Here is a 23,889-nt window from a genome sequence, read left to right on the forward strand (position 1 = left end):
TGGCCGGGTTTCGCCCGCTGCCTCTCACCTTTGAATCGGAGGGGAGCTCCAGGGTGGGGTCCCGGCCGTTCTCCTTGTCTCCGGCGGACAGGGAGGGGCCCAAGGAGTCTGCCTGGTCCGCCATGATGACCACGGGGGCTGGGGGGAGAATGGGAAACAGGTCAGAGGTCAGACTCCCAGCTTCAAAGCAGGACCAGAACCAACCTGAGGAAATCGACTCTGTGTCGCACACAACACCATCAGTTACAAATCTAGGGGAAGCAAAGAACCTTCCCAGTTAAACCTTCTCGAATGTTACCCAAAATGTGACTCTGCAACTACGTGCCATTCTGATTTGACTTTCATTGTGATGAAATGGGTGTTCAGTTTTATATGACTGTGCCATGGACCCAAGCAGCAGAGTCACAAGGACCGCAGCAAGGGGTGACTGAGTTTTCATTATTGAACCCGTAAATTTGCAGTGAGCATTAAAGAATGGTTCTCCATCACAAAATTGGCTTTCACTCCTTTTCCTTGGAGATTAAGAAATGGATCAAGGTCAATCACACCTGTGCTCACCGGATGTAATTTTAAAACTGGTGCTTCCGTCTTTGTAACTGAACCATACTAGGATTCTGTGTAAAGCCCCAAATGACCAGCAGAGAGCAATGCCGCACAGGCTATAAATCATGTCATTACAAGCAACACTATAATCCATTCTAATGTTCATTAACTTCATTACTTTTCCCCAAACCGAATGAGCAATTTTATCTTTTATAAATCATTTGGGTGGTGTTCATATCTCAAATATGCTCAACTAAAATGTATGAGTAAAAAAATTGATGAACAGCTTAACAGAATTACAAAACAATCCAGATCTAATCCAATCTACTTAAATTGTGACTGCATGGCCTTGGATAAGTGTGTGTGAAATGGAACGGTTCGGAACTCAAAGCTTCTAGTATGAGTCACTGAAGCCATTCAGCTTCCTGGGTACGAGCTTAACAAGACATGAAGAGCAGAAAATTTAAAGACACGGTCACAGATTCCTGGGGCTTATTTCCAGGGGGCTGGGCATGATCTCAGTGCTACAGTATCTGCGCAGAACCACCCTTGTTCCATGCAGACTGGATTCTGCTCTTGCTTGTGTCAGAGGACTGTACGGTACATCACTGCATAACGTTACACTGAGGTCACACACCTGCTGGGGCAGCACAACCCTGGGAGAGCAGTAATTCAAGACGGCTTGGAACGGGGAAGGGGGAAAAATAAGGGAATTTCACTGGCGAGGTGCACATTGTTTCATTTGCAGGGTTTTCTATGGGAGAGACACAACTGTGTCAGCAGGCCTTTCTACAGTGCGTCCAGAGTCCTGGCTGCGCAGGTCAGCTTTTCCACCGGAATGTTCCACCGCTGGAACTGGAACTACACCTGAGGGCCTGGAGGTGAGGAGAGCGCGCGGCTTTGCTCTGGCCGAGCGTTTCAAACTGCGCTGGGATAACGCGCGGGTGTGCGGGGGATCGGCTGGACCGCCGAGGAGGAAGAGGAGTAAAAAATCTGAGCTCTGTGCCAGGTTTGTCAGGGAGCCCGGGCTCGCCAGCTAGAAGGGAATGGCGCTTGAATAATGAACGGCGCAAAAGCACTCCGGGCGTTTGAATATTCCACCTTCATTAATGCGCCCCGCTCTCTCTGAGTGGGGTACGGGGAGAAAGCGGGCTGGTTTCCTGGCAACCGACCAAACGTCAGTTATATTTATAAGAACTCGCATGCTTACTGAGTCACATCAGAGATTGGACGCTGTGAAGAGAATGACGAATGCTCTACGTAGGTACCTATGTCTGGTGACCTAAAACCCCCCCCCATTCATCTGACTGCGTACACAATTCCTAATGTATACTACTCACTTTAATTCCCAAAGCAGTCACTGCAAATAAGAACAGAGACCTCGGCTGACCTTCCTGGTTCAAGAAAATGTAAAATACGAAGGAATCTAAAAACAAAAACAATTTATGCTTGCCGAAAAGAGGTCTTCTGCAAGAGGTCTGATAGACTTTCCATTAGAGAGAGTCCCACACTACCCTTACAACTCATATCTTGTTTAAAAAGTCTACTTTAACTGTACAATCAGACTGACTGTGTGGATGCCCAGCTGTCTGAGATCTCTAAATCTAAAACATGCTCTCAAAAAGAAAAGGCTCACTAATATTTGGCTGTGGATGTGAACATGAAATTGTAAACACAGTTAGCTCTGTAGATAGCGATCTGATTGTGTCACACACAGCTGAGATTGAGAGCTCTGTGGACTGCCAAATTATGTTGGGCTGCGCTGTTCATTCATAAATTGTGTTGTCATTTCATGTAATACTGTATCAAAGCGCATATTCAAGTCTGCCCATTGATTAATATTAGCAGAAGCAGTTAATAGAGTTCTATTACCAGAAAAAGAGCGGGTGAGGACAAATATAAGTTATAATATAAATAAGTATAGTTCACTCCTGTGGTTTGTTTAAAAAATTTTTTTAAATATACTAAACTTTGGAATTTGAGAAAATATATTCACCTCTAGGGACACAAATGTCTATAAATCAAGCAAATTGGCCAGAGGTTTTTTTTCCTTACTAAAAAAGCTTACACAGTCCACAGCCAGTTTAGTCATAAAGACAAGACTTTCCTTGGGCCGGAATTACCATACCAGAGAAAATGACACTGAAAATATTTCATGCCCACAGACTCACAGATATTACACAGGAAATGGATTCTGCTCCAAAAGCTTAAAGGTCTGTTGGACAAAGCAGTGAAATGAAAATGAAAATCCAGTCACCAAACCATTATAACTCGGTGACTAAATACATGGGACAACACGTTTCCAAAAACTGAGCACAGAACAATCTTTTTAACTTCAGGAACAGGCAGGAATTGTGTTGAAGATACAGTCAATGGCAGGGACAAAAACCCACTGCCCTGTATGCCACAGACCGGCACGTTTAATCGGAGCAATAGCACAACACTTGAACAGTTCTTTGTGGTGCTGGCTGGAACGTCTTTTGCTCTGATCTCAGTGTCCTTGTGAGTTTCTAAAGCTTCTGGATACACTTTGATCCGGGAGTTAATGCTGCCTGTGATTATCAAATGGCTCCCCCAAGGTTTTAACAAAGAAACGCATGAATGAGACCAGCTAGAGGCACAATGGGAGCTGTTGACTGTGCAAAACAGGGACCGAGGCTGAAGCAGGAGTTCTGGAGTTCCCCACCCCAAAAAAGATTAACATAATGACATCTGAGAACAAGGAGTGGAGGGTTTTTTAAATGCACAACAAAGCAAAACAGCCTAAGGTGCCTCTAAATAAATACTGTTTGTGTTTAACAAACACAACTGGAACTGGATGCCTGAATGTGTGTGTGTGTGTTTTCAGTGAGTCCAGACATGTTTACGATAATTTAAGCACTCCACTGCTCTGCAGGTGACCGTGTCTGTGGTGTGACCTTTGACCGTTTTCACCAACCTCCATCTAGGCTCCGGGAGACCCTCTTGCTGGAGGTGCGCTCGAAGTAGGGGGCCGGCCTGTCGATGAGGGTGCTGGCCTGGCGCGTCTGCGCCTGGGTGCGCCCGCTGTAGCGGAACTTGGAGCCCAGGGTGAGGAACTTGGCTTTCGGGGGCTGCTCGGGGCTCATCAACCTTCGAAGAAGAGGAACGCGTGTTAGGCAAGCTGGCGTCCGGCTCGGTAAAGGGTGCTTCGCCACGGCGGGGATGACGGGACTTTCCAAGGTCCCCCTTGCCAAGGATGATGGGACTTTCGAAGGTCCGCCGTGCGATTAGCAACAGTGATTTGCGAGAGGAAGGCCCCGGGGGCCTCCATGGTGCTTTCCACAGAACCGGGGGAGTCAATGGGCTTGGATAAATACATTGCTCAGATTCAGAGAGTGACATCAGTATTGATCGTCTGTGCAAAGCACTGGCCTGGATGGGAAGACCGGGAATATCCGCTCACGCTCCAGGCACCGTGCGGACCGTAAAGTCCCGGGCGTGGTTGCTCTGTTAGCTCACCCCTTCGGTTCCCCAGACACAGGGAACGCTGCCTGTAACAGCTGTGTTTGACAGGACGCATGTGATTGGCTTGAGTAAGTATAATCTCCCTTGGCAACCACACATGCTCCTGCAGCCCCAGGCACGCTAACAGCTGCAGGTCCTGGAAAACGCGCCACCCGGGCATCCCCGGGGAACTGGGGTTAAGGGATTCTGAAGGCGGTTCCCCAAAAAGAAAAAAATAACAGAGAAACAGAACTAGTGAAAAAGATTGGGGAGAGTGGGGAGGCGTTGAGCAAGGCTCAGAGGCTTGGGCGTGTTACCCCTAAACGGGCAGCATTGGGAAACACAGATATGGCAGTCACAGTATCTACGCATCAAAGTGGAATCTCAGGGCCACAGCCCGTCTCTTTCCCACCTATCTAACATTGCACCTTGGTGGGTCTACTCTGAAAATAAAGGATGAGGGGGTGGGCATGAATGTACAAGAAAAACAAACAAAAAAATAAAGAGAAGGGATTAAATTCAAATTTGCCATGTTTATGAAGACAATCAAGTGCCGCTTTTACGCACAAAGGCCGAAATGAGGGAAGGGACACCGAACAGGGCGGGGGGCTGTTGGCCATCGGTCCGATACAGTGATTTCACTTGTTTGAAGAGGCTGCCGCTCCCGTTCCTCGCCAAGCCAAGAGAAACAGAGAAACTAAATTCCCGGAGCATCTCTGTGCCAAATCTGGTTTCTATTTGGCCTGGGCCCGTCACTGTCAAACAATGTGTCACGCGACGAGAGATGCTCATTAGATTTGGTGTGTTTCGTGGCGGCTGTAGCTCCAGATTGATTTCATCACAAATGGCGATAACATTAGCTGGAGTAGGGCGTGTCTGCGAGGGTAACTGCCGTTCGGATGCGGATCATGCCTAGCCTCTGAGTAACTGGCTGACTATCTGTAATGGTATATCAAGTGTTTGCTCTGTGTTATAAGGCAATGCAGGCTCTTCGGTCTTCCACTGCTAAAGTGCAAAATCTATGGGACGGTTAAAATGGGACACGTTAGCATTCCATGACGGTGAGGGCTTTAGGCGCCTGAAAAGCTGCCTGAATAAATAAGCGAACAAAAGGGGTCTTCATGGAAGCCTGCTCCACTCGACTGTGCACTCATCTTTTCAGCAGACAGGAAGCATCCTGGGCACGTTGGCTTTGAAGAGGGGCCTAACTACGCATGGCGGCCAGGAGAACCTTCACAGCGGGGGCTCTGCTTTAACGCTTTAACGGTACTGCACTTGCTGAAGGCCCCATGGTCTCCCGCAAACGACCCCAGCTCAGCCCACTCAAATTCCAGCCACACTTTATTTCGCTCCACTGTATTAAGAGTTTGTCAGCACGGTCAGGCACAAGAGACTTCTTGTTCGTTTCGTTTTGTACGGCAAAAGCGTGAAAAACTGGAAAAAGGAAAACGCCTAAACTTCCTACTGCGCAAGCTTAACAGTGATAGATAAAGACTAACTATGTACTCAGCGACTTACTGCATGTTATTTCCACACCATCGAGTTACCATTACACGGTAATTATTATACAGACAGAATAAAGTCAAAACTGAGTCCGCAAATCCACTAGTAAACCTTGGCCTACATACGTCTAAATTCCGCACAGCTGAGGTATCCTGCATCTTAGGCTGATGTCACTGGAACAGAATGCATAGGACGGAGGGATTTCAGGCCATATGGAAGCTCTGGAGTTCTGTTTCCAGGATACGGTTAAGCAGTGGGATCCCATTTCCCGTGGATGACGGACAGTGGTGTCCCCGTTACCTGAAAAAGGTGTGGTGCTCCACGCAGACCTTCCACACCTTCTTGGCGGCGCGGTGGTTCGGCAGCTTGAAGCCGACGGTGCTCTCGAACTGTTCCGTCTGGAAGGCATCAGAGGAGAGTTAAACGCACACACTGTTAAAATAAAGGAACTCTGGACAAGCCGTTTGCTTTCTATGGGCTCTGGGAATACCTAAATCTCAGAATTTTCATCTGAATTTCCAACTGCAGTACTGGTGAAGCACCAATTAGGCTGTTACTATGCCAGTGTCTCTTTACGATACCTAATCTACTGGGAGATTTGGCTGTTATACTCATAACAATGGTAATAAGAAGAACGATAAAAGAAGAAACATGTTCATCTGCACTGTGGAGGCAGGCACGGTCGCTCACCTCTCCCGGCCTGATTTTGATGTAGAAGTTGCTGCGTTTGTAGGAGATTTTGAGGATTTTCGGCCACGCGAAGCGGTTTATTCGGAGTCGGTCTTTGTAGATCAGGAGTCCGTTGGCACACACCCCGAGCATGATGTCCACCCCCTCCGAGTCCTGGGGACAGGACAAAACAGCACAAACTGGTCAATAGAGTGATAGGTAAACATGCCTGCCCTACAGTCAAATATCATTCCAAGAAGAACCGTTAACAAGCTGCTCAATGGACTGGGCCAGATCTTACGCCTAGCTAGAATTACCGGCTAAATGGCGATGCGAGATTTCCCTAACCTTGTTTTTGTATGGCAGCGTAAATGCCATTTTGAGCGCTGAGTGCGTATTGATCCCCGACTGTAAAGTGAGGAGGAATCGATCGTGCTGATGGTCGGGAGGTGCTCGATAGAGGCCGCTGCCCGCCAAATGGAGGCTTTTAACGGTGTCCTGCGTTAACGAGGCATTGGCCCCCCTCTTCCAATGACGAGGGGGACGCCGCGTACCGTGTCTGTCCTCCGTCTTGCACCCTGAGGGGATCTTTCTCTCAGAACTATCCGTCTCAAACAGATCTGGAGTGAAAGAACGGCGATCTTCGGCGGGTCACGGCGCCCGGGCCTGACAGCGGGCGATGTTCCCGTACAGACGGCACGCGGAAGAACCAAGCGTGTGTTTGTACAGCTGAGGCAGTCGGTCGGGGCTCTTTTTTTCCAGAAGAGGTCGTCTGCTTTTGTTTGCCGCCGCTGTTCTTCCCTCGCAGTGCACCACATCAAAGGGGCCTCCCGGAGTCACGTTTTCTAAAGGGCCTTTTTTTGGATTCCCACAAGCAGCTGATGTGTGGTGAGGGAAAACCAACTTTTTTTGTTTTGTTTTTACAGGCTAGCTAAAATGCAAACAAACTGCGCCTTCAGCACATACCAAGCCCCATAAATCTATTGCCGAAGTCACATTCAGATATTAAAGACTCTCTGCAGTAGAGAGAGTACCCAAACACAGCACCATACATTCCAAGAAATCCTAACTGTGATACGATACACATTCTGACCAACAAAAACTACATCAGCAGGGGTGAGTAACTCCAATCCAGGAGGGCCTCAATATGGGCAGGCCCTCTGATATTGGCCCTTGAACACTCGAGTTTTGGACCCCTGCACTTGAGAGCAGCCAGTGCCAGTCTTCGTAAACACACTAGACATTTATGCACATGCCCCACGAATGTCAGGTTATAACGTCCTTTTGGCAGTTTAATGTAGAAGTGGGATCCTGGAGTTGATGTGTGAGTGCTGGTACTTTTTGGGGATGATACCAAAAGCCAATTAAAATTAGACTTGAGGCTTCTTTTATTGGCCGCTCTGACCTCTTCCAGGAAGGCTATCCTGAAGGGCTCGGAGGAGATCACTGTTAATTTAAAAGCTGTTTGTTTATACTGTGCTCCTGATATGTTAGCTCTGGAGAGGTCAACAGTGAGGTTGTTTTCATTTGGTTTTGGCTTCTTGGCTCCCATGGCTGTCAGTGCTGTCCCTTCAAGTGCCTTAGGTCTAACTTAGAACTGTATTAGTAGCTGCCTGGTTGACATGTTCAGGTTTTTGAATGTGGTGAAAGGGGGGGGGGTGATGACCAAGGCTTGGTTTTTGCATTTTCCAGAAGGCAAATTTTGCAATCAATTTGACCACTTGCCAAGGGGAGAAGGTGCGCACACAAAATTGACGGTTCATTGGCCGCCCCAGTCACTTTGTGATGTCAAACCAAAGCCATTAAAAACATTATATACCTTTCTATATGTATGTTCTACAGTCTATATGTAGATGTTACAACCGACAGATGTGCCGTTTCACTGCTTAGCAATGTCTATGAGTAAGCACTACCAACACAGTCATTTTACTGCTGAACAGAATCACGAATATTATGAGATCCTCCTTGGTTTTATTTTGATTTATAAGGTTTCAAAATACTGTTGTCATCATTTCCTAGTTAGAGCATAGTGTGCATAAGCACTATTTAATGACGAGTTTAATAGGAAATTACATCTGGCCCACTGGGAAATTAAACTTGGAAAGTAAACATTTTGGTTTTATTTTCATTATAATGGAAGAAAATTATAACAAACAAATTACTCATGAGATTCGTTCAAACTCAATTTTTGAAAAAAGTGACAGCCCAGCTCCCGTGAAAGAACATCTTGTGAGAAACATCTGATTAGCATATTGTTATCCTCATCTTCCATTGTAGTGATTCAGGAAAATAGCAGCACACCAGACAAAAAAAGCACAGGGCTCTTAAAAGGAAAAAAAAAAGTGGTGATTTGATTGGCTACGATTGAATCCACCTGAAACACACCCTCGCTTTAATCTGTCCTACTCAGGTCACGGAAACACCAACATTGGCAAGCCGCACCCAGTGCGCCCACATCCTGCACCACTGACTGTGCCCATGCGCCGTGCAACACCGATTCCGGGAAACAGAGCTCTATGAGTTCATCACCGAGAGCTGTGGGCGTGCATCATTTCCTTTCAACCACTGATGTCTGCGGTCATCGACTGTCCAACAAATACAATTAATGGCCTGGTATAAGGCGTACTCCCAGTCAGACAGACAGATCGGACTGTTACGGTCCGGTGGGAGGGAGGAAGCGGCTGTATCCTGCAGGCCAGGGCAGCCTTTGAGGGGGGAGGAGGGGGAGGGCAAAAGTACCTTGGCATGGTGGAGATCCACTCCGTACATTGACAGCTTCTTGGCGTTTTCTAAGAACTGGGCATCTGCCTGAGCTGGAGTCAGTCCCCTGCAGCCAGACAAATAGGAGGACAATACTGCAGATTAGCATACCAGCAGCAGGGCTACAACGGGCCTCCTGACTGGAGCTGCAAACACTTCACTTGGATGTACCAACAGAGGAATGTTAAGTACGGCGCTGAGAAAGGTTTCACCTCAAACCTCAAAATAGAGTGCTGAATGGACATTACTTGAGTTCGTTCTGACATGCCAGGCTCGCCAAGCTGTCTTTTTCAGTGGACCACAAAGGACATAAGTGGTTGACTTTATAGTGCAATCATCAAAAATTGTAATGAGTCTACCTTAATTATCATTTGTGACATGGTCCTTAATTATGATGAGTTCAATAAGTATATAAAATTTTATGACATATCAAAGAAAAATGATGATAAAGCAGGTTTCAGCTAGACCAGAACCACACTGAAACTTAATCTGGCCTCCTCTAGAAAACCCCCAAACTGACCCCTGCCCCCGTCTCCCCTCCCTGGGCCTCTGTGTCTGGGCCAGACGCACCCCCACCGCCCGCCTGACCTGTGAGTTTTGTGCAGCTCCACCACCTTCTCCTCCATCTCCTTGGTCTGCGAGGGCGCGAACTGGAAGTCGCTGACGTAGTCGAGGCGGTGCTCGTCGGGGTCGTGGTCGCCCAGCTCCGCCTGCAGGGCGTAGGAGCCCAGCAGGGCGTGGGTGACGAAGGAGCAGGGCAGCCGCCCCGAGACGATGTCCTGGCGGAGCTGAAGGCACAGGAGGTATCTGGGGGGATGGGGAGTAAGGGGGGGGGGGGGGGGGGCGGGGTAGAGAGAATCATGAGCCAACGATTGGCCGCCTCATCTTCTGCACTATAAAATAAAAAACACACTTTCGACACAGATGTGCGTGGGCGTATTTTTCTGTGCATAAATCTGCAGATTACCCAGATAGCAGTCACACGACAGGAAACGGCGCCCGTGACCTCTGACCTTGACCGTCCGCTCAGGAGGCTTTATGAGACACGGGCGGCTTTGAGCGCCATTTTGAACCTTTACGAGCGGGGTCAGAGCCGATGGCTTGGTCGCTCTGCGATGGATGGGCATGCTTTCCCCTGCCCCGCACAACGTGGGGAGAGGAGAGGTAGGCCAACCGGGGGGCACACATGGCCAATGAGCCCCCAATGCAAGCAGCATCCCTCACCTCTCCCAACATTGTGCAAACAATATGGAGAAGGGGATATTTGCACCGTTCTTCACAACAAACCTTAGTTAAGTTTGTTGTAGATTTAAATCACATTTTTGTAATACAATGACTTTATAGGAATACTATGCAGGATTTCTTAGCCTTGCTGAGGTTCTATGTTTACAATCAAATATGTCTCCTTCTCAGTCTTCAACCCTGTCCACTCATCCACAGTACCCGACTTCGACCATCTAGCTACCGAAGTGAGCTAGCTGGATAGCTAAAGATAACGTTACTTTCAGTTCCAACAGAAAACAAGTCAACACTGCATTCCTTTTCATCCCATTGGCAAACTTCAGCTGACTCCACCGAGGAAAAGCAATTCCAAGGTTAACTCCACTTCCTGAACGAGCCATGTCAGCTTGAGCATTACGAAATGAGTATTGTATCTTATTGAACCTGTTTTGTAGTTGTCCGTGACCATGAAATGCACTTTTGCACATCGCTTTGGATAAAAGCGTCTGTCAAATAAATGTAATGTAATGTAAAGCTTGCCTTTTTGCTTTGCTGTATCTGGGCTTCTTTGCCTCCGTTATTGCAACAGCTAGCTGGCTAGCAACAAACACTGAAATCTGATCCCAAACCACAGGCTGTGTAGCCACACCCACCCTTCCCCACTCATAAAACAGCACCATGCCCAAAAACATCCCAAACACATTTTAAAACAAATACAGGTACAGGTACACACATTAGGCAAAAAAGTACAGAAGTGCAAAAGTTCATTTTGCACACGCTTTCTTAAAAACCAATGTGCATCTAAAGCCCTGGAAAACAAAATTTGCCATATTGTAAGTTCAGATGTTAGGCATCGCAGTTTTAAAGCCAGGGTCCCATTTTTCCATGCCATTCATCCATTTCATCACATACTTCTGACTAAGTACAATTCCAGAGTTCACAATGCACATATTTCTCCCTGCACGCCCTCAATACCCACGGGCCATCTGCAAGAATATATGCATTCCTTCTTTGCCTGACTCGCTGATCATTTTATCCATTTATGAGAGACGTAAAGCCAAACATTTTAATTTAAACCCTGAGGAGTTCAGTGGACAGATGCTGTGTGTGTGTGTGTGTGTGTGTGTGTGTGCGTGTACGTGTGCGCATGTGCGTGTCTTCCTTCATCATGTGCACAGTACCTGGTAATATCTTCAGTCAGCTGGGAGGGATCAGGAGGGTAGAATTTTACATTGAATGCAAACTGCCATGGAGAGTCTGTAGGGAGAGAGAGAAGGTATGGTGGAACAGTTAACCTGAGATTGCGTGTGCCATACAGATGCTAATGCTCACTGTATTCTCCAGTGCTCCATCCTGGTTTACAGTAGGGGGAGAGGACACCCCTGTGGACTGTATATCTGTCTAGCAGCCATGTTCGTGGAGGGGAAGCGGACATTTAATGTCACTGAAGAGGCGAAAAAAAACCAGGGCACAGTGAAAGCCTCTTTAAAGCCAGATGTGCAGAGAGTAAACAGTCTGCTAAGAGAGGAGCCATCTCTGCAGCTGTGCACATCCACCGTCACAAGAGAGGGAGGGGAGGGGGCGAGAGAGGAAATGGAGAGAGAGGGAGAGAGCTGGAGGGGGAGAGAGAGAGAGAGAGTGGGGGAGGAGGGGCACGGAGAAAGGGGTTAGAGAAGAGGGCGGGGTGTGTGGAGACAGTGGAGAAGGAGAAAAACAGACAAGGATAAGCATGTAGATGCAGAGAGAGAGAGAGCGGGAGAGAGAATGAGGAGAGCGGAAGTGAGGGAAGACAGTGAAAGTGAGTGAGAGAGTGAGAAAGAGAGAGGAGAATGAGTCAGGGAGATAGAGGGGCACAATGGGAGAAAAGGAAAGAAGGAGAGAAAACATGCCAGGAGGATGTAGCAGCTGCAAGCAATTATATAGCAGCCTGAAGCCATGAGAAGGCTACTTTGAAGACATGCTTTGCTCAGCCTGTAAAAACTTTGTGCCTCAACTAAGATGGTTTGAGATGCAATGGAACCCGATATCAGAGAAATGGGCCACTTCAGCTGTTGCGCTCTCTTGACTAAACAGTTCTTGAGGAAAAAAATGCAAAAAGAATGTGCTCAGGACTGTCATTTACACACACAAAGTACATTTGAAATATCATGGAATTAGCCAGGCCGAATTTTCAACACAAGCGGCCACTGGCGTTCGCTGATACCAGCTTGCACGGTAAGCAAAACCGTTAAACATTCATTTCCAGCTTGACCGAGCTAACGGCGACGGCCCCGGTGAAAAAGCGGGTCGCGTCGCTTTAGCACGAACACAGCGGGCTGCGTGACAGAGGCAGCGCCCCATTTAGCCGCCTCTCTGGAGGAAGGCAGGAGAAACGGGGCCGCGTTAGCCCGGCGCACCGCCGCATGCTTCCTCTTCCCGCCCCCGTCACACATTAGCGGTATCATCGGCCGTGCCTGTGACCCAGGAGGCCGCGGATCGCAGAGGTCTCGTCCTGCGCCTAGCGTAGCGCCCAGCCCAGAACCTCGCAGGGTATGAACTCGAGGGCGCGCCCGCCGTATCGGCTAAGCTCCGGCTGATTACGCAGCGCTGGAAAACATGGCCGCCGCAGACGCTGGCCCGGGCCTTATGGGATGGCCATGTTGATAAACACGCTGAGCTCTGACATGAGGGCTTGGGAGCAGCTACAAATCCCCAAAACCGCACAGCTGTTAGCTTAAAAAAAAAAAAAAAAACAAGCTAGCGTGAAGCAATTCCATCTGGGAGAAAAATTACCAAGAATGTTCTGATTTTATATTCCCAATTTGACTGAATGCGTCTGTTCAAAAGACGCCCACACGGTCCGCTGGGCCGCAGCAGAAAGCCACTCTATGTTCTATCAATCACTGTTATTGCTGTTCGTGCCTACCTAGGATATAAAGAACAGATCCCATTATGCTGTGAGCGGAAAGGAATTTCATTGACTCGCTCATGCATGGGCATATATGAAATTCTCTTTTCTTGAAGGAAGCCACTTTCGTTCTTATATCCGGCATACTTTCGCAAATTAAAAACACCACGCCACTATTCGCGCCGCACGAAGGACTTCCTCCGCCCTGAAAGCGTGCGGAGGAAACCCCGGGCGCGTCTGAAGGCAGGCAGCTCGGGCGTCCGGCGATGTGTCATTTGGGAGGAATCCCAGGAATGAGCCCTGCGCACTGAGAGACCGCCGTCGCCCCCTGTCTAACAGGGGGGCGTACTGCGGTCAACCTCTTTTTCCAGGGACTCAAAGTGCCCAGTTGGCTGACTGACCGGGACCATACAGAGGGACGGAAAAATAAGATGCGCGTCCCAGCTGGCCAGGGCACGAAAAAGTCACACGACGGGACGTTCTCGCGCTTATGGCGCGCGAGAAAAAATAAAGGAAGTGACACGCGCCCGGCTCCGCGGTCAGGTGTTCCACGTTACGACTTGAATTAGAAACGTGCGGCGCGCTCGTAACTTCGCACGGCGTGACCTCATAAACGCAACCTTTTCACATCTTCGCTTCAGACTGCCATGTTGGCAGCCAAAATGGTCCACACAAAAAAGAGGAAACTGCATTTGCTAATTTGGCTGGGCAAATTGCACAAACAATGTTATGTCAATGATTCATGGATTTATCCTCTCTGTTAACCACAGGAAGCAAGAGAGAGCAACAGCGGTCAATTTAAGTGTTATTTAGCGCATGGAGGGAATAGGGAGCAGACCGAATCATTGTCCATTAGCGGCACTCTGGGTTTTTTTGCCTAAAAGGATCCAGGCGACAGCGGTTCGGGGGGGGGGGGGGGAGGACGGGGCTCTCCGAGCGGCCATTTTAACGGCGATAACCTCCCACGGAGGCAGACGAACTGGGGGCTAACAGCCGCAGGGGAATTCTTTCCCTTTTTTTGTTTTTCCTATTTTCAATTACGCTTGAAATGTTCCCGGGGCTGAGTCACGGAGTCTGTGGAAAACAAACGTCTGCGGCCACGGAGCACGCGACAGACTGACAAGAGAAACGCTGTTCAAAACGAAGCACTGGAAAAAGAGGCTAAACTTCACTTTAACAGCCTGCTTACACATGCATACCTAACCAGTAAACCACAAATTCTTACATTTTTTAAATTTCATAATTTGGGACCATATGCGTAATAAGCATTCAACATTAAAATTTAGCGTTGTACAGAGGTGTACTTTTTTGTAAATTCATATTTGCAGACAGAGAAGGGAGGCTAAAAGAGTGAGATGGATGGAAGGAGAGAAGGAAATAAAGACAGGAGGCAGAGAGAGAGAAAGAGAGAAAACACCCAGGGAGCATGTGTTAATAAGTGACAAAACATTTGAATAACAGTCAAAACGGACAAACGAGCACACCGACTGCGGACCTTGTGGCCGTTTGAAGCCATCAAAAAATGGCAGAGATAATAGAACTTCTAGGGGAAGCGGGGAATTCATGTCAAATTTCCCCTGAAGATGACTTCACAACATGGTAATTTCCTCAGCGCTGGACTCCGGGCAGCCATACCGTTCCCCAGTGTGGAGAAAACACGATTCCGCGGAAAAAAACAGACTGGCTTGTTATCTTAATAAAGATGGATTCAGTGTGCGTCTTACAAAAAATGTGCTTAATGAAAATTCTGCTGTTGGGGTTATCCTGTGTGGGGGAAAAAGAAAAAAAAAAAAACGCTGATGAAAAGTCAGGTGGTTTGTGAAGATCATTAATAACATCCAGAATAATTCTGTTAACCTAGGAACCGTGTTCGCCATCGTCAGGTTCTGCTAAACCTACTGCCTTCAGAACGCAAACACAAGGTTTCACAGGACCGAAGACGTCCACATTCAAGTGACTTTCTTCATACTGAACTACAGAAGTAGTAGTTACTAAGGCAAGTGTGCACCACGGCAAGCCTTCTTAGTGTGGAACGGGTTTCGGGGTAGTAAAACAATACGAACGAACGGGCAGACGAACGTGTGGAATGAACAGCGTTTAAGGAGTAAACCAGTTTTAAACAACACACTTGAGTTTCGGGGTTTCAGGTGTGGCTGTGAAAACAGAGCCTTGGATAAAGAGGGTTTTACATGACAGTTACTTTGGCTACTGGACAAGAGGCAGGTGTAGGGACAGGATATATTATCACTACCATGACAGAAAGCCCATTACAATCACTCTACTCTCTCGTTTTGTTTACAGCTTTTATTCCAGTCATGCCAATTCTCTAAGGAGCAGCGGTACACTGCTAATTGTTATGACTGATTGGAAGCAAAAGCTAAAAGAGTATTTAAAGAGTGCAATAAGCGCAGCATTTGCTGAATGACCCTGAGGAGTTCCGGAGAGCGTCTGGGCGTGTGTTCTGGACGGTAACGCATTAATCACCGGGGATTCTGGCCCCCGGTCGCCCGGGCAGCGGCCCAAAACGCGAGACGGACCGCGCACCAGCTGCACCTTCCAGAGGCCGCGGCGCGGTCCTCTCCCCTCCCCTGGACCCGCGCCCGTCCGCGAGGGCCCCCGGCGATGACGTCAGCGGACCCGGAACGCTGAGCGGAGGGGCGGCGCGCGGCGCTCCTGACGCGTCCCAGATGCTGGCGGGCGGGGCACCCGATAAATCCCACTTGGGGGGGGGGGGGGGCGTCGCGCGGTTGGGACCCCTCCGTCACCGCTACCCCGGTCCAGAGGGGCCCTGGTGAGGCCCGGGGCGGCCCCCCGCCCAGCACACGTAATGCGCAGCAGACTCCTACGCCCGTGTGGTAATTACAGCAATTTACTCACCAGATGTGAAAAGCACATCTCACTCCAGGACAAATCTGGGAGTCTCCGCGCAAACATTCAAAAGCTAACGCTGCTCAACGCGGAGCTCGAGGTAGAACCCGTGCTAATTTCGCTCTAAACGTACTGCAGTATCAGATAATGAAGGGAAGGGGTTTTAATTTCGCTGTTTCCCTTCACTCTAATGACTTGTGATGGCTGCAGCACAGAGACCTGGGTTGACGTTGGAACTTCATCAAACCAAATTGGGTTGCGCGGTGGTCTTACGCTTCACGAGACGCTTGACAGAAAACACGACGGCACGGCAGTCAGACTTACTTCGAATCTGACGCTTGATCTCCTTCGTGGGGTCCAGCCAGCACTAAAAAAAAAGAAAAAACAAATGAAAGTAACGTCAGGTTTTTCAAGCGTAAACGTTAGGAAGTTAATCCAACGCAAAGCCAGACACAGCATTGAGCTTGCAGAATTAATAGCCATAAGTGCAACCCTCGAGGCTTAGAATTTCACAATTTTGATTCTCGATCTCTAATAAATCGTTAAAAGAATAAATATTGCGAAGTAGAAATTAAGTGCTTCCACCAGACCTTTCCTCCTGAACGACAACACAAATACACAGAGACCGGTCTCCGTGTGGCCTCTGGAGTTTACAGCAGTGATGATGTAATGTAAACAAAATAAATAGCGCGCTCCCTGAGTTTCCATGGCAATTTTCCCCTTGAGTGAGCTTGAAGTGGAGACTGATAAATGCTATGGGTGATAATCGCGCTGCTGGCTCCGGTACATTACTCACAGTACCTGGAGTGCGGTTCCAGTTAATGACACAAACAGGCGGCCCCGTGACTCCGTGATTACATTCATTCAGCCACTTGTAAACATGTTTGGCCTTAATGCCACGGTACTTTACTGTGGCAAAATAGGTAGTCCAATGGTAACATTGTCTTCAACAGTCAAGAAACCAGTACCGACTTCAGAAGTGGACAAGATAGTGTTCAGTTTACAGGGTAGCAAGTAACACAAGCCCTGCTTGGTGACGTGCTGGCTAACGGTATGCACATCAGGTAAAAAGGCAAGAGCTGCTCTCGCAGGTTAAACCAGGATAATTACATGAGATACGTTTCATGACAATTGCCGTAGCGTTAGCCTAATGCTAACTAGCGCGGGGCAATGCCAGCTAAGGAATAAAATGCATAGCCGAGTGTTTTCTTTCCTTCAAAACTTTCAATTAAATTTGAAGTAATGGGGCCCAGAAAAGCAAACACTGTGGTTTCTCGTAACAAGTTTGATCAGAAATGATTTTAAAAAAAAATTTAGCTTGAGGCCCTCGAGCAGCAGGACACCGAAGCAAACAGATGCTTTCCATTCCAGACGTCCGACGGCAGCACAGCTGAGCCATCTTCCCCGTTCCCCGGGCAGCTGGCGTGGACGTGAAACCCAACCCCGCGTGGCGCAATCGGCGGGAGCGATGATCTAAACCCCCACCCCCCCTCCCCCTCCCGAGGCCCACGGCGCAGATCTGAGGCTAGGGGAGCGGCCCCTGTTTGCCATTACGCTCCGGCTACGGCACGCAGGGTGGATTAGGCAGGGGGCCGGGGCTGGGGGCCGGGGGCCCCGGGAACACGGTCGCATCTGAGAATGAAATCAGGCGCCGGGTTGCGGGGCGGGTGACGGAGCCGCCGCCAAGCCCGTGATGGGAAGAAGCTGTGGGGCGTCTCCAAGCGTGTTAAGGAGCTCCTCGAGAAAAAAAAAACGCACGGCAGCCAGAGCGGGATATCGTCTTGCGTTTTCGGGACTTACGGCGCCCTTCGGTCAAACCTCTCAACAGCGGGGTGGGTTCGCTCATCGAAATACGCCAACTGCCCTCAGCCCACGCAGCCTGGTCGACCACACACGGTCCCATCTCCGTGATGCTAAGGCCACTAGATCGCTCACTAGAACAGCGATCTTCTTTCCTGCTTCTGGCGGGACACAGGGTCTGCTGGTTTGCGTTTTCACAGTAATATCAGCCACCAATTCAGACCCAAGAAACCATGTGAGGTGAGTTAAGTGTGTAATCGACTCCTTTAATTGATCAATTTATTGCAGAATAACAACAAAAACCAGCAGACCCTGCGGCCCGCCAGCACCAGTAATGAACACAACTGAACTAGAGGAACTGAATATCCGTGCTGATTACTGGCATACCTCAGCAGGTCTTTGTTAGCTCAGTAGTCACTCAGTAGCACATTACCAATGGCAGCTGCCCATAATAAAACAATACCATATGCCGCAGAAATCATCTTATATGTACAGCCTACGCTACGCGTATTATACAGGAGGCGGTTTTCCGAGAAATGCATTTAGGCGGGAGAAGAATTTAATGACTAAACATGAAGTATACATGAGCCGGACATTAATGTTATATAGGTTTCGCATGAATAATGCAAGCGCAGAAAGCGGAGATGAATGTAGTGTGGAACGCGGGAGACAGAATGAAAAACGCTTTGCTCACAGGCGGAACGGCACCAGTGGGACCGCTCTCAGGTTTGGAGGAAACCTGAGGAAATTCGGGACTGGGGGAAAGGTCTGCGTTGGGAGAAGAAGAGCGCACCACACCTTTTGGTCGCTGGCGTCTTGGAAGCAGAGCCCGAAGTAGTCCTTCTCCAGCAGGTTGAGATGCTCACACACTTTGAAAAAGACGTACTGGCCCTTCGCCCGTTTCTGAAAGGAACACAAACAATGGCGTCACTCGCTGGAAGAGAAGGCATTTGCACAGAGAAACATCACACTACAGTTTAAAAATAAAACCTTTAAAAACTGTTCACAATCCACCTAATTTTTTCCCCTTAGTTTTGACACAACACAAGGGTAAAATCATATTTTTATTGAAGAAACATGCCATTGGCCATCAGTCAAAATTGGAAATAATGGAAAAAAATATATAACCACATATAAAGATCTTTGTAGGCAGATTATATGTGGCAAATCACAGCACCCTTATTTACATCTCTTGCAGTTCATCAACACAGTTATATTTTCAAAGACACACTGCAAATTTCTCATGACTAAGGTGCTCTCTCTCATTTTAGGGTGACAGAATTGCTTTAACAAACAGCATTAAAGCAAACCTTTCCAACAGCTGTGTGAGACTGACATGAGCAAACAGCGGCATTTGTCACATGCGTTCACGGTATGTTCAGTTTCTCATAGCTCAGCACTGTTTGTGAGGAGAAAGGGTAACGTGCTTAAGAGTCAACATCCTGGTACCGGACCGCGCCCCTGGAGCGGTGTTCCATCGTCCAGTGCAGAACCCAGGGCTTGTACACCGGGCTGGGTGACAGCAGCCCCTCCCGGTCAACACGAAACGTTCTCACAATGTTGCCCCAATGTAGCGGCAACATCACACCATTCACAAAACCGCTCCGGTAACACAGTGAGAACAGCTGGGCTGGCGGGCAGGCTGGGTCGCGGAGTCAGAGAGCTCGGCGGCTCCGCGGACGTTCCCACGCCCGCTGGCGCTGCGGCGAAATGGGGCGCCGCCGCTGCCCCCGGCCCCGGCCGCGCGGAGGTCCTCTGGCACTCGCGGAATGAGCGGGCTCCCTGGTATGAATCGCGCCGCAACGCCGCGGGGGCGGGGCCTCTACCTCCTCAGGCCGTGCGCTTTCTCCAGGCCCCCGAGGACAATCGTAAAAAAAAAAACGAGGGGGAGTGGGGGCGGGGGGGGACAAAAATTTTTTTGACAAAGAACAATGGCCTTGATTTCTAGATGGCGAAGGGAAAATGGGAGTCGTGCACTTTTCTTTCTTCGGCCGGACCGCGGAAATATGCCAGGCATGCTGGGGTATCGCTGGTCGCTGCCGAAGGGCGCCGTCGGAAGGGCTGAACTGATACTTCTTTTCTCTCTCTCTCACAAAGGGCCCTGTCACATGTGCCTATCTTGACGCCTGGGGGGGGGAAAAGGGCGAGCCGTTCTGTCCGATAACGTCCTTGCGAGGGTGACCGTCGAAAAGCCGCCGATGCCAGCGTGCGGGGTCAAGGATTTTGCTGCTACAGAATGCAAATCTGCTGCAGGTGTATTCTCTTCACACAGATTAATGCATCTCTGCTGGTACTCATTCATTTGCTTAGTGTGTTTTGCTAACCAGTTTCCCCTAATGTATATAGCATAAGACTGTATTGTACATTCAATTTCATTTTACGTAATGCCAGATAATTCCGTTCGTGATAACACGAATACTATTCGTGTCAGTAATCACCGTAAAGTGAAAAAACACTGCCAATGCATTGTCCATACCCCCCCCTCCTCTCCCCCCAACCGGATTTGAACCTGGCAGATATCCACTCCAATTATACACTGTGCCACTATCGGTTTGCACAAAATGAGCCCAGTTGTAACCGCCATAATGGATTCACTGACAAACGCACGCTTGGCCATGTCTTTGCATGAGGCTTTGGAAACTTTAGTGGTGACTGGTTCGCTGTCAGAACCGATTGCTGGCCTATGACAAATTGAACTAAATATGGAGAAACCATTACAGTAAGTAGCTTTTTACATTAAGAGGCCTCTACGATGGAAGGGAAAGCACTTAAAAACTAAAAATCTAATCAAATTCAACAGCAATGGATTACGGAACAGCACCACAGATTTCCCCCCAAACTATTACAGGCTAGAATTACAGCAACTGCTGGCATGATCAAATCACGCAGCAGAAGACTGTCTCCTGGCTCCAGACTGTATCACAGGCGGTAGAGCTGGAACAGCACTGTGGAATTTAAAGCCGAAGTCCAGTCTAGTCTTCACTGGACACCTGGAAACCCGTGACTGTGCACTGAGTCACGGCCTCCGGCGGCACGGCCTGCTATTCGCACCAGCGGGACGGACGGCATCACTGCAAACGCGCAAAACCGGTTCCTCTCGTCCGATCCGGTTCCCGAAACAAGAGCGCGACCATCAAAGCAAACAGCGCCATAGCGCCACGAGCCAAGAAGGCCGGCCTTTTCCGAGTCGCCGAGCGCTCCTCACGCTCGGCAGACCAAAGTGAAAACGGGCGGGCCGCAGCGGCGCGGCGCCGGCCGACGGGCCCGGGGATTTATGCGCCCGGGTGGGGGGAGGCTCTCCGAGGAAATTCCCCGACGCGAGAGCTAGCGCGCGGGGGGGGGGAGGGGGGGCGGAACGGCAACAGATCACGCCCGAACGGCTCCCAGCGGTCGCATTAATCACGGGGGGGGTGTGGGAGACGGCGGGCTCGTTAAACCGCTAACGCGAGCCCCGGCTTTCGAGAGCTCGCGCTTAACGGCAGGCTAGGAAAAGCAAACAGACCGCTTCGAGGCTGGACCGCTGAACGTCGCGTTTATGTGCGCATGCAACGTGTACTGCTGGCTCTCTGCAGCCCTTGTCAGATAAATGACAAGAACAGATGAGTAAATCTTCATTAACCCTTTGAAGAGCAGGTTTTTTGGAATGTTCAAAATTCTAAGTCAGTGTTCTAGAACTCCATTGTTTTTAATTACCAGTATTGATTGTGACATCAGCATTAGAATGTTCAGTTAAGAATTGTGGTGCTACACCTCAGGTAACCAAGGGTTAAAGGGCATCTTTTCCCACCATCGCAAGAGCGACAGCACCGTGAATAGATTTTCGAAGACTATAACAAGAATCCTTCCAGAACAAGTTTGAACTAAACGGTGACACACAGCACCAGACATGAGAGTTCCGGCACAACCAAACCGCAAATTAAGTTGGGGATGAGCAGGCGCTGCTCTGGTCTTGCGGAGGGAGATGAATAATGCCGAGCCTCTAAACGCCGGGTGGTAATGAGAGGGCTGGTAAGACTCAGCCCGGGGCAGGAGCAGCGAGACACACAATCGACAATGACCCCAGTGAGGATACAGGCCGCTGCTCACGCCTAATTGAGAGTGGCGAGTCGGAATAATCAAAAGCTTGGCCGGTCCACTAATGACTTAATGGGGCACACAAAGAGGGCCCGTTTTCTCTCTCCCAACCTCCCCCCCCCCCCCAAAAAATATAATTCCTACAAGTGGGCCACCGAGAGGTACATCTTTTAACCTTTCCGTAGTCTTCCCTGGTGTGATAAGACCTGTTTGTGGACGGCTGGTTGACGGAGTCGGAGGGTACGAGCAGAAACGTCCCGCGGTCCGGCCCCGGAGCTCAGCTGCAGACGCGCATTCCTCCGTCTGAGCGGGAGGAAGCGCCTCCCCGCTGCAGGATTCCGCCGACCAGCCGCGGACCCGAGCGGCGCGTCCGCCGGCATGCCGAGCGAGCCAAGGGCGGCTGAGGGGGGCGAACTCCGCGTCGGGCGGGAGGAATGCGCGGACCTGGCAACCGGCCGGAGAGCTCGGGGACCCCGAGGAATGATGGGACTGGGGGAGTAGGTGGGGCGGGAGGTTTGTGCGAGGCCAAGCATCGCCCCGCTAGCTCTACGCTTCGCTCCTTAAAGCCGGCTAACAGGCTGCTAAAGTAGCGTGTCTTCTCTGTGCTTTGCTCCTTATCGCCGGCTAACGGGCTGCTAACGTAGTGTGTCTTCTCTGTGCTTTGCTCCTTATCGCCGGCTAACGGGCTGCTAACGTAGCGTGTCTTCTCTGTGCTTTGCTCCTTATCGCCGGCTAACGGGCTGCTAACGCAGCGTGTCTTCTCTGCACTAATCGAGGCTAATCGGCCCGCATTGGTTTCAGTGGGTCTCTAACGGCTCCATCATCGATTAGGGACAGGAATGTTAGTCAGGGGCTGGAACAGGCAGTCCGTCTCTGGGGCCTGAGTGACAGACTGGGTGGGGGGGAGCGGGGAGACTGGTCTGCTGGTTTCCAGTCCTCAGCTTTCTCCAGAGCCACGCCCTTCTGTACGCCTTGCCTCCTCAAACAAACGGCAAAGTCGAAACCAAACGCTCAACAGCCAGGGGGCTATTACTAGGGAAGCGTACCGGCACGCCCTGCGATGGTCAGGTGATGAGTGTTCCCTGCAATGGTGACCAGCGACCACACACACGAAACATTGAAGAGGTGGGCTACGGCAGGTCCCGAGGGCTTTCAGCTGTTCCAGAGGCCCAGAGCCAAACTAGTCTTTCAGGAGGCGTAAAACATGCACTGAGCTGATTGTGTAAATAATTCAGGTTTCTCTACCAGAGGAATGGTGCTCTGTGGCCTCAAATAGCCGTGTAATTCCAAGATTCAAACACTTTGTTTACATACAAAAGTGCATGGTGTGCGATGGCTGTAATTTTGAACAAAACAGGCCCAGCCTGTTAAAGGAGAGATTGCTGGTCGTAAACCGACACAAAACAAAAACGGTGGCGTGCTATACATAGCCAGGCTGAAAATAAGCCAGTGCGCGCCTGCGTTTTATAGGACAAGGCTTCGAGAGGTTTCCTTTATGCACGCGAGACCCCGCCCCCCGACTGGTCACACGCTGGATTAGTGCTGCGAGCGCCATTTGCACGTTTTCTCCAGGGGGGAGATCAATACGGGATCTGGAAGGCTGTAAGCTTCAGGGCGGCGCTGATGGTTACAGATCGATAGGGCAGGGCTCGGCTGATTTGATAATCAGGAACTTCCTGTCTTAATCGTTAGCCTGCGCGGCGTCCTGTGAGCCTGGCTTCGCTGGCCCCTCCCCCATGCCCCCCCCCCCCCCGGCCCCTCCCCCATGCTGCAGAGAGATCCTCTGGGCCTGCGTCCGGCACTCGGGACCAGCCTGTCCGTCCCTGCTCTCATCACCGAGAGGCTGCTCCACATACCGCTGCCTGCTAACTGCTAACAGGGCGGGGCTGATTTGCCATACACAAGCCACATGGGGGGGAGGGGGGACAGCAGGGAGGGAGGGAGAAATGGAGAGAGAGAGGAAAAGGACAGAGAGAGAGGGAGAGACAGAGTGGGGGAGGGTTTAGAGAAAGAGGGAGAGCCAGAAGAAAATGTCTGAAGAGGCTTTTAGGGGATCACATTGAGCTTCGAGTGCTCCTCAGACGAGCTCAGCTGTGACA

The 23,889-nt window shown here is 49.9% G+C and overlaps 1 protein-coding gene across 13 annotated transcripts in view; it reads right to left on the bottom strand.

The window, feature by feature from the left end:
• Positions 1-23,889, bottom strand: part of epb41l2 (erythrocyte membrane protein band 4.1 like 2) — a 71,394-nt gene that overhangs the window by 17,636 nt on the left and 29,869 nt on the right. For all 13 annotated transcript variants that reach the window (XM_035422013.1, XM_035422011.1, XM_035422010.1 and 10 more), the window contains exons 4-12: positions 18,515-18,619; positions 16,241-16,283; positions 11,343-11,418; positions 9,529-9,747; positions 8,920-9,007; positions 6,202-6,354; positions 5,812-5,909; positions 3,482-3,654; positions 29-138 (exon numbers count right to left, since the gene is read on the bottom strand). In XM_035422013.1, coding sequence (XP_035277904.1) covers positions 29-138; positions 3,482-3,654; positions 5,812-5,909; positions 6,202-6,354; positions 8,920-9,007; positions 9,529-9,747; positions 11,343-11,418; positions 16,241-16,283; positions 18,515-18,619 — 1,065 coding nt within the window. The remainder of the gene's footprint in view (positions 1-28; positions 139-3,481; positions 3,655-5,811; positions 5,910-6,201; positions 6,355-8,919; positions 9,008-9,528; positions 9,748-11,342; positions 11,419-16,240; positions 16,284-18,514; positions 18,620-23,889) is intronic.

The sequence above is a fragment of the Anguilla anguilla genome, chromosome 6, assembly GCF_013347855.1.
Source record: "Anguilla anguilla isolate fAngAng1 chromosome 6, fAngAng1.pri, whole genome shotgun sequence".
Taxonomy (NCBI): domain Eukaryota; kingdom Metazoa; phylum Chordata; class Actinopteri; order Anguilliformes; family Anguillidae; genus Anguilla; species Anguilla anguilla.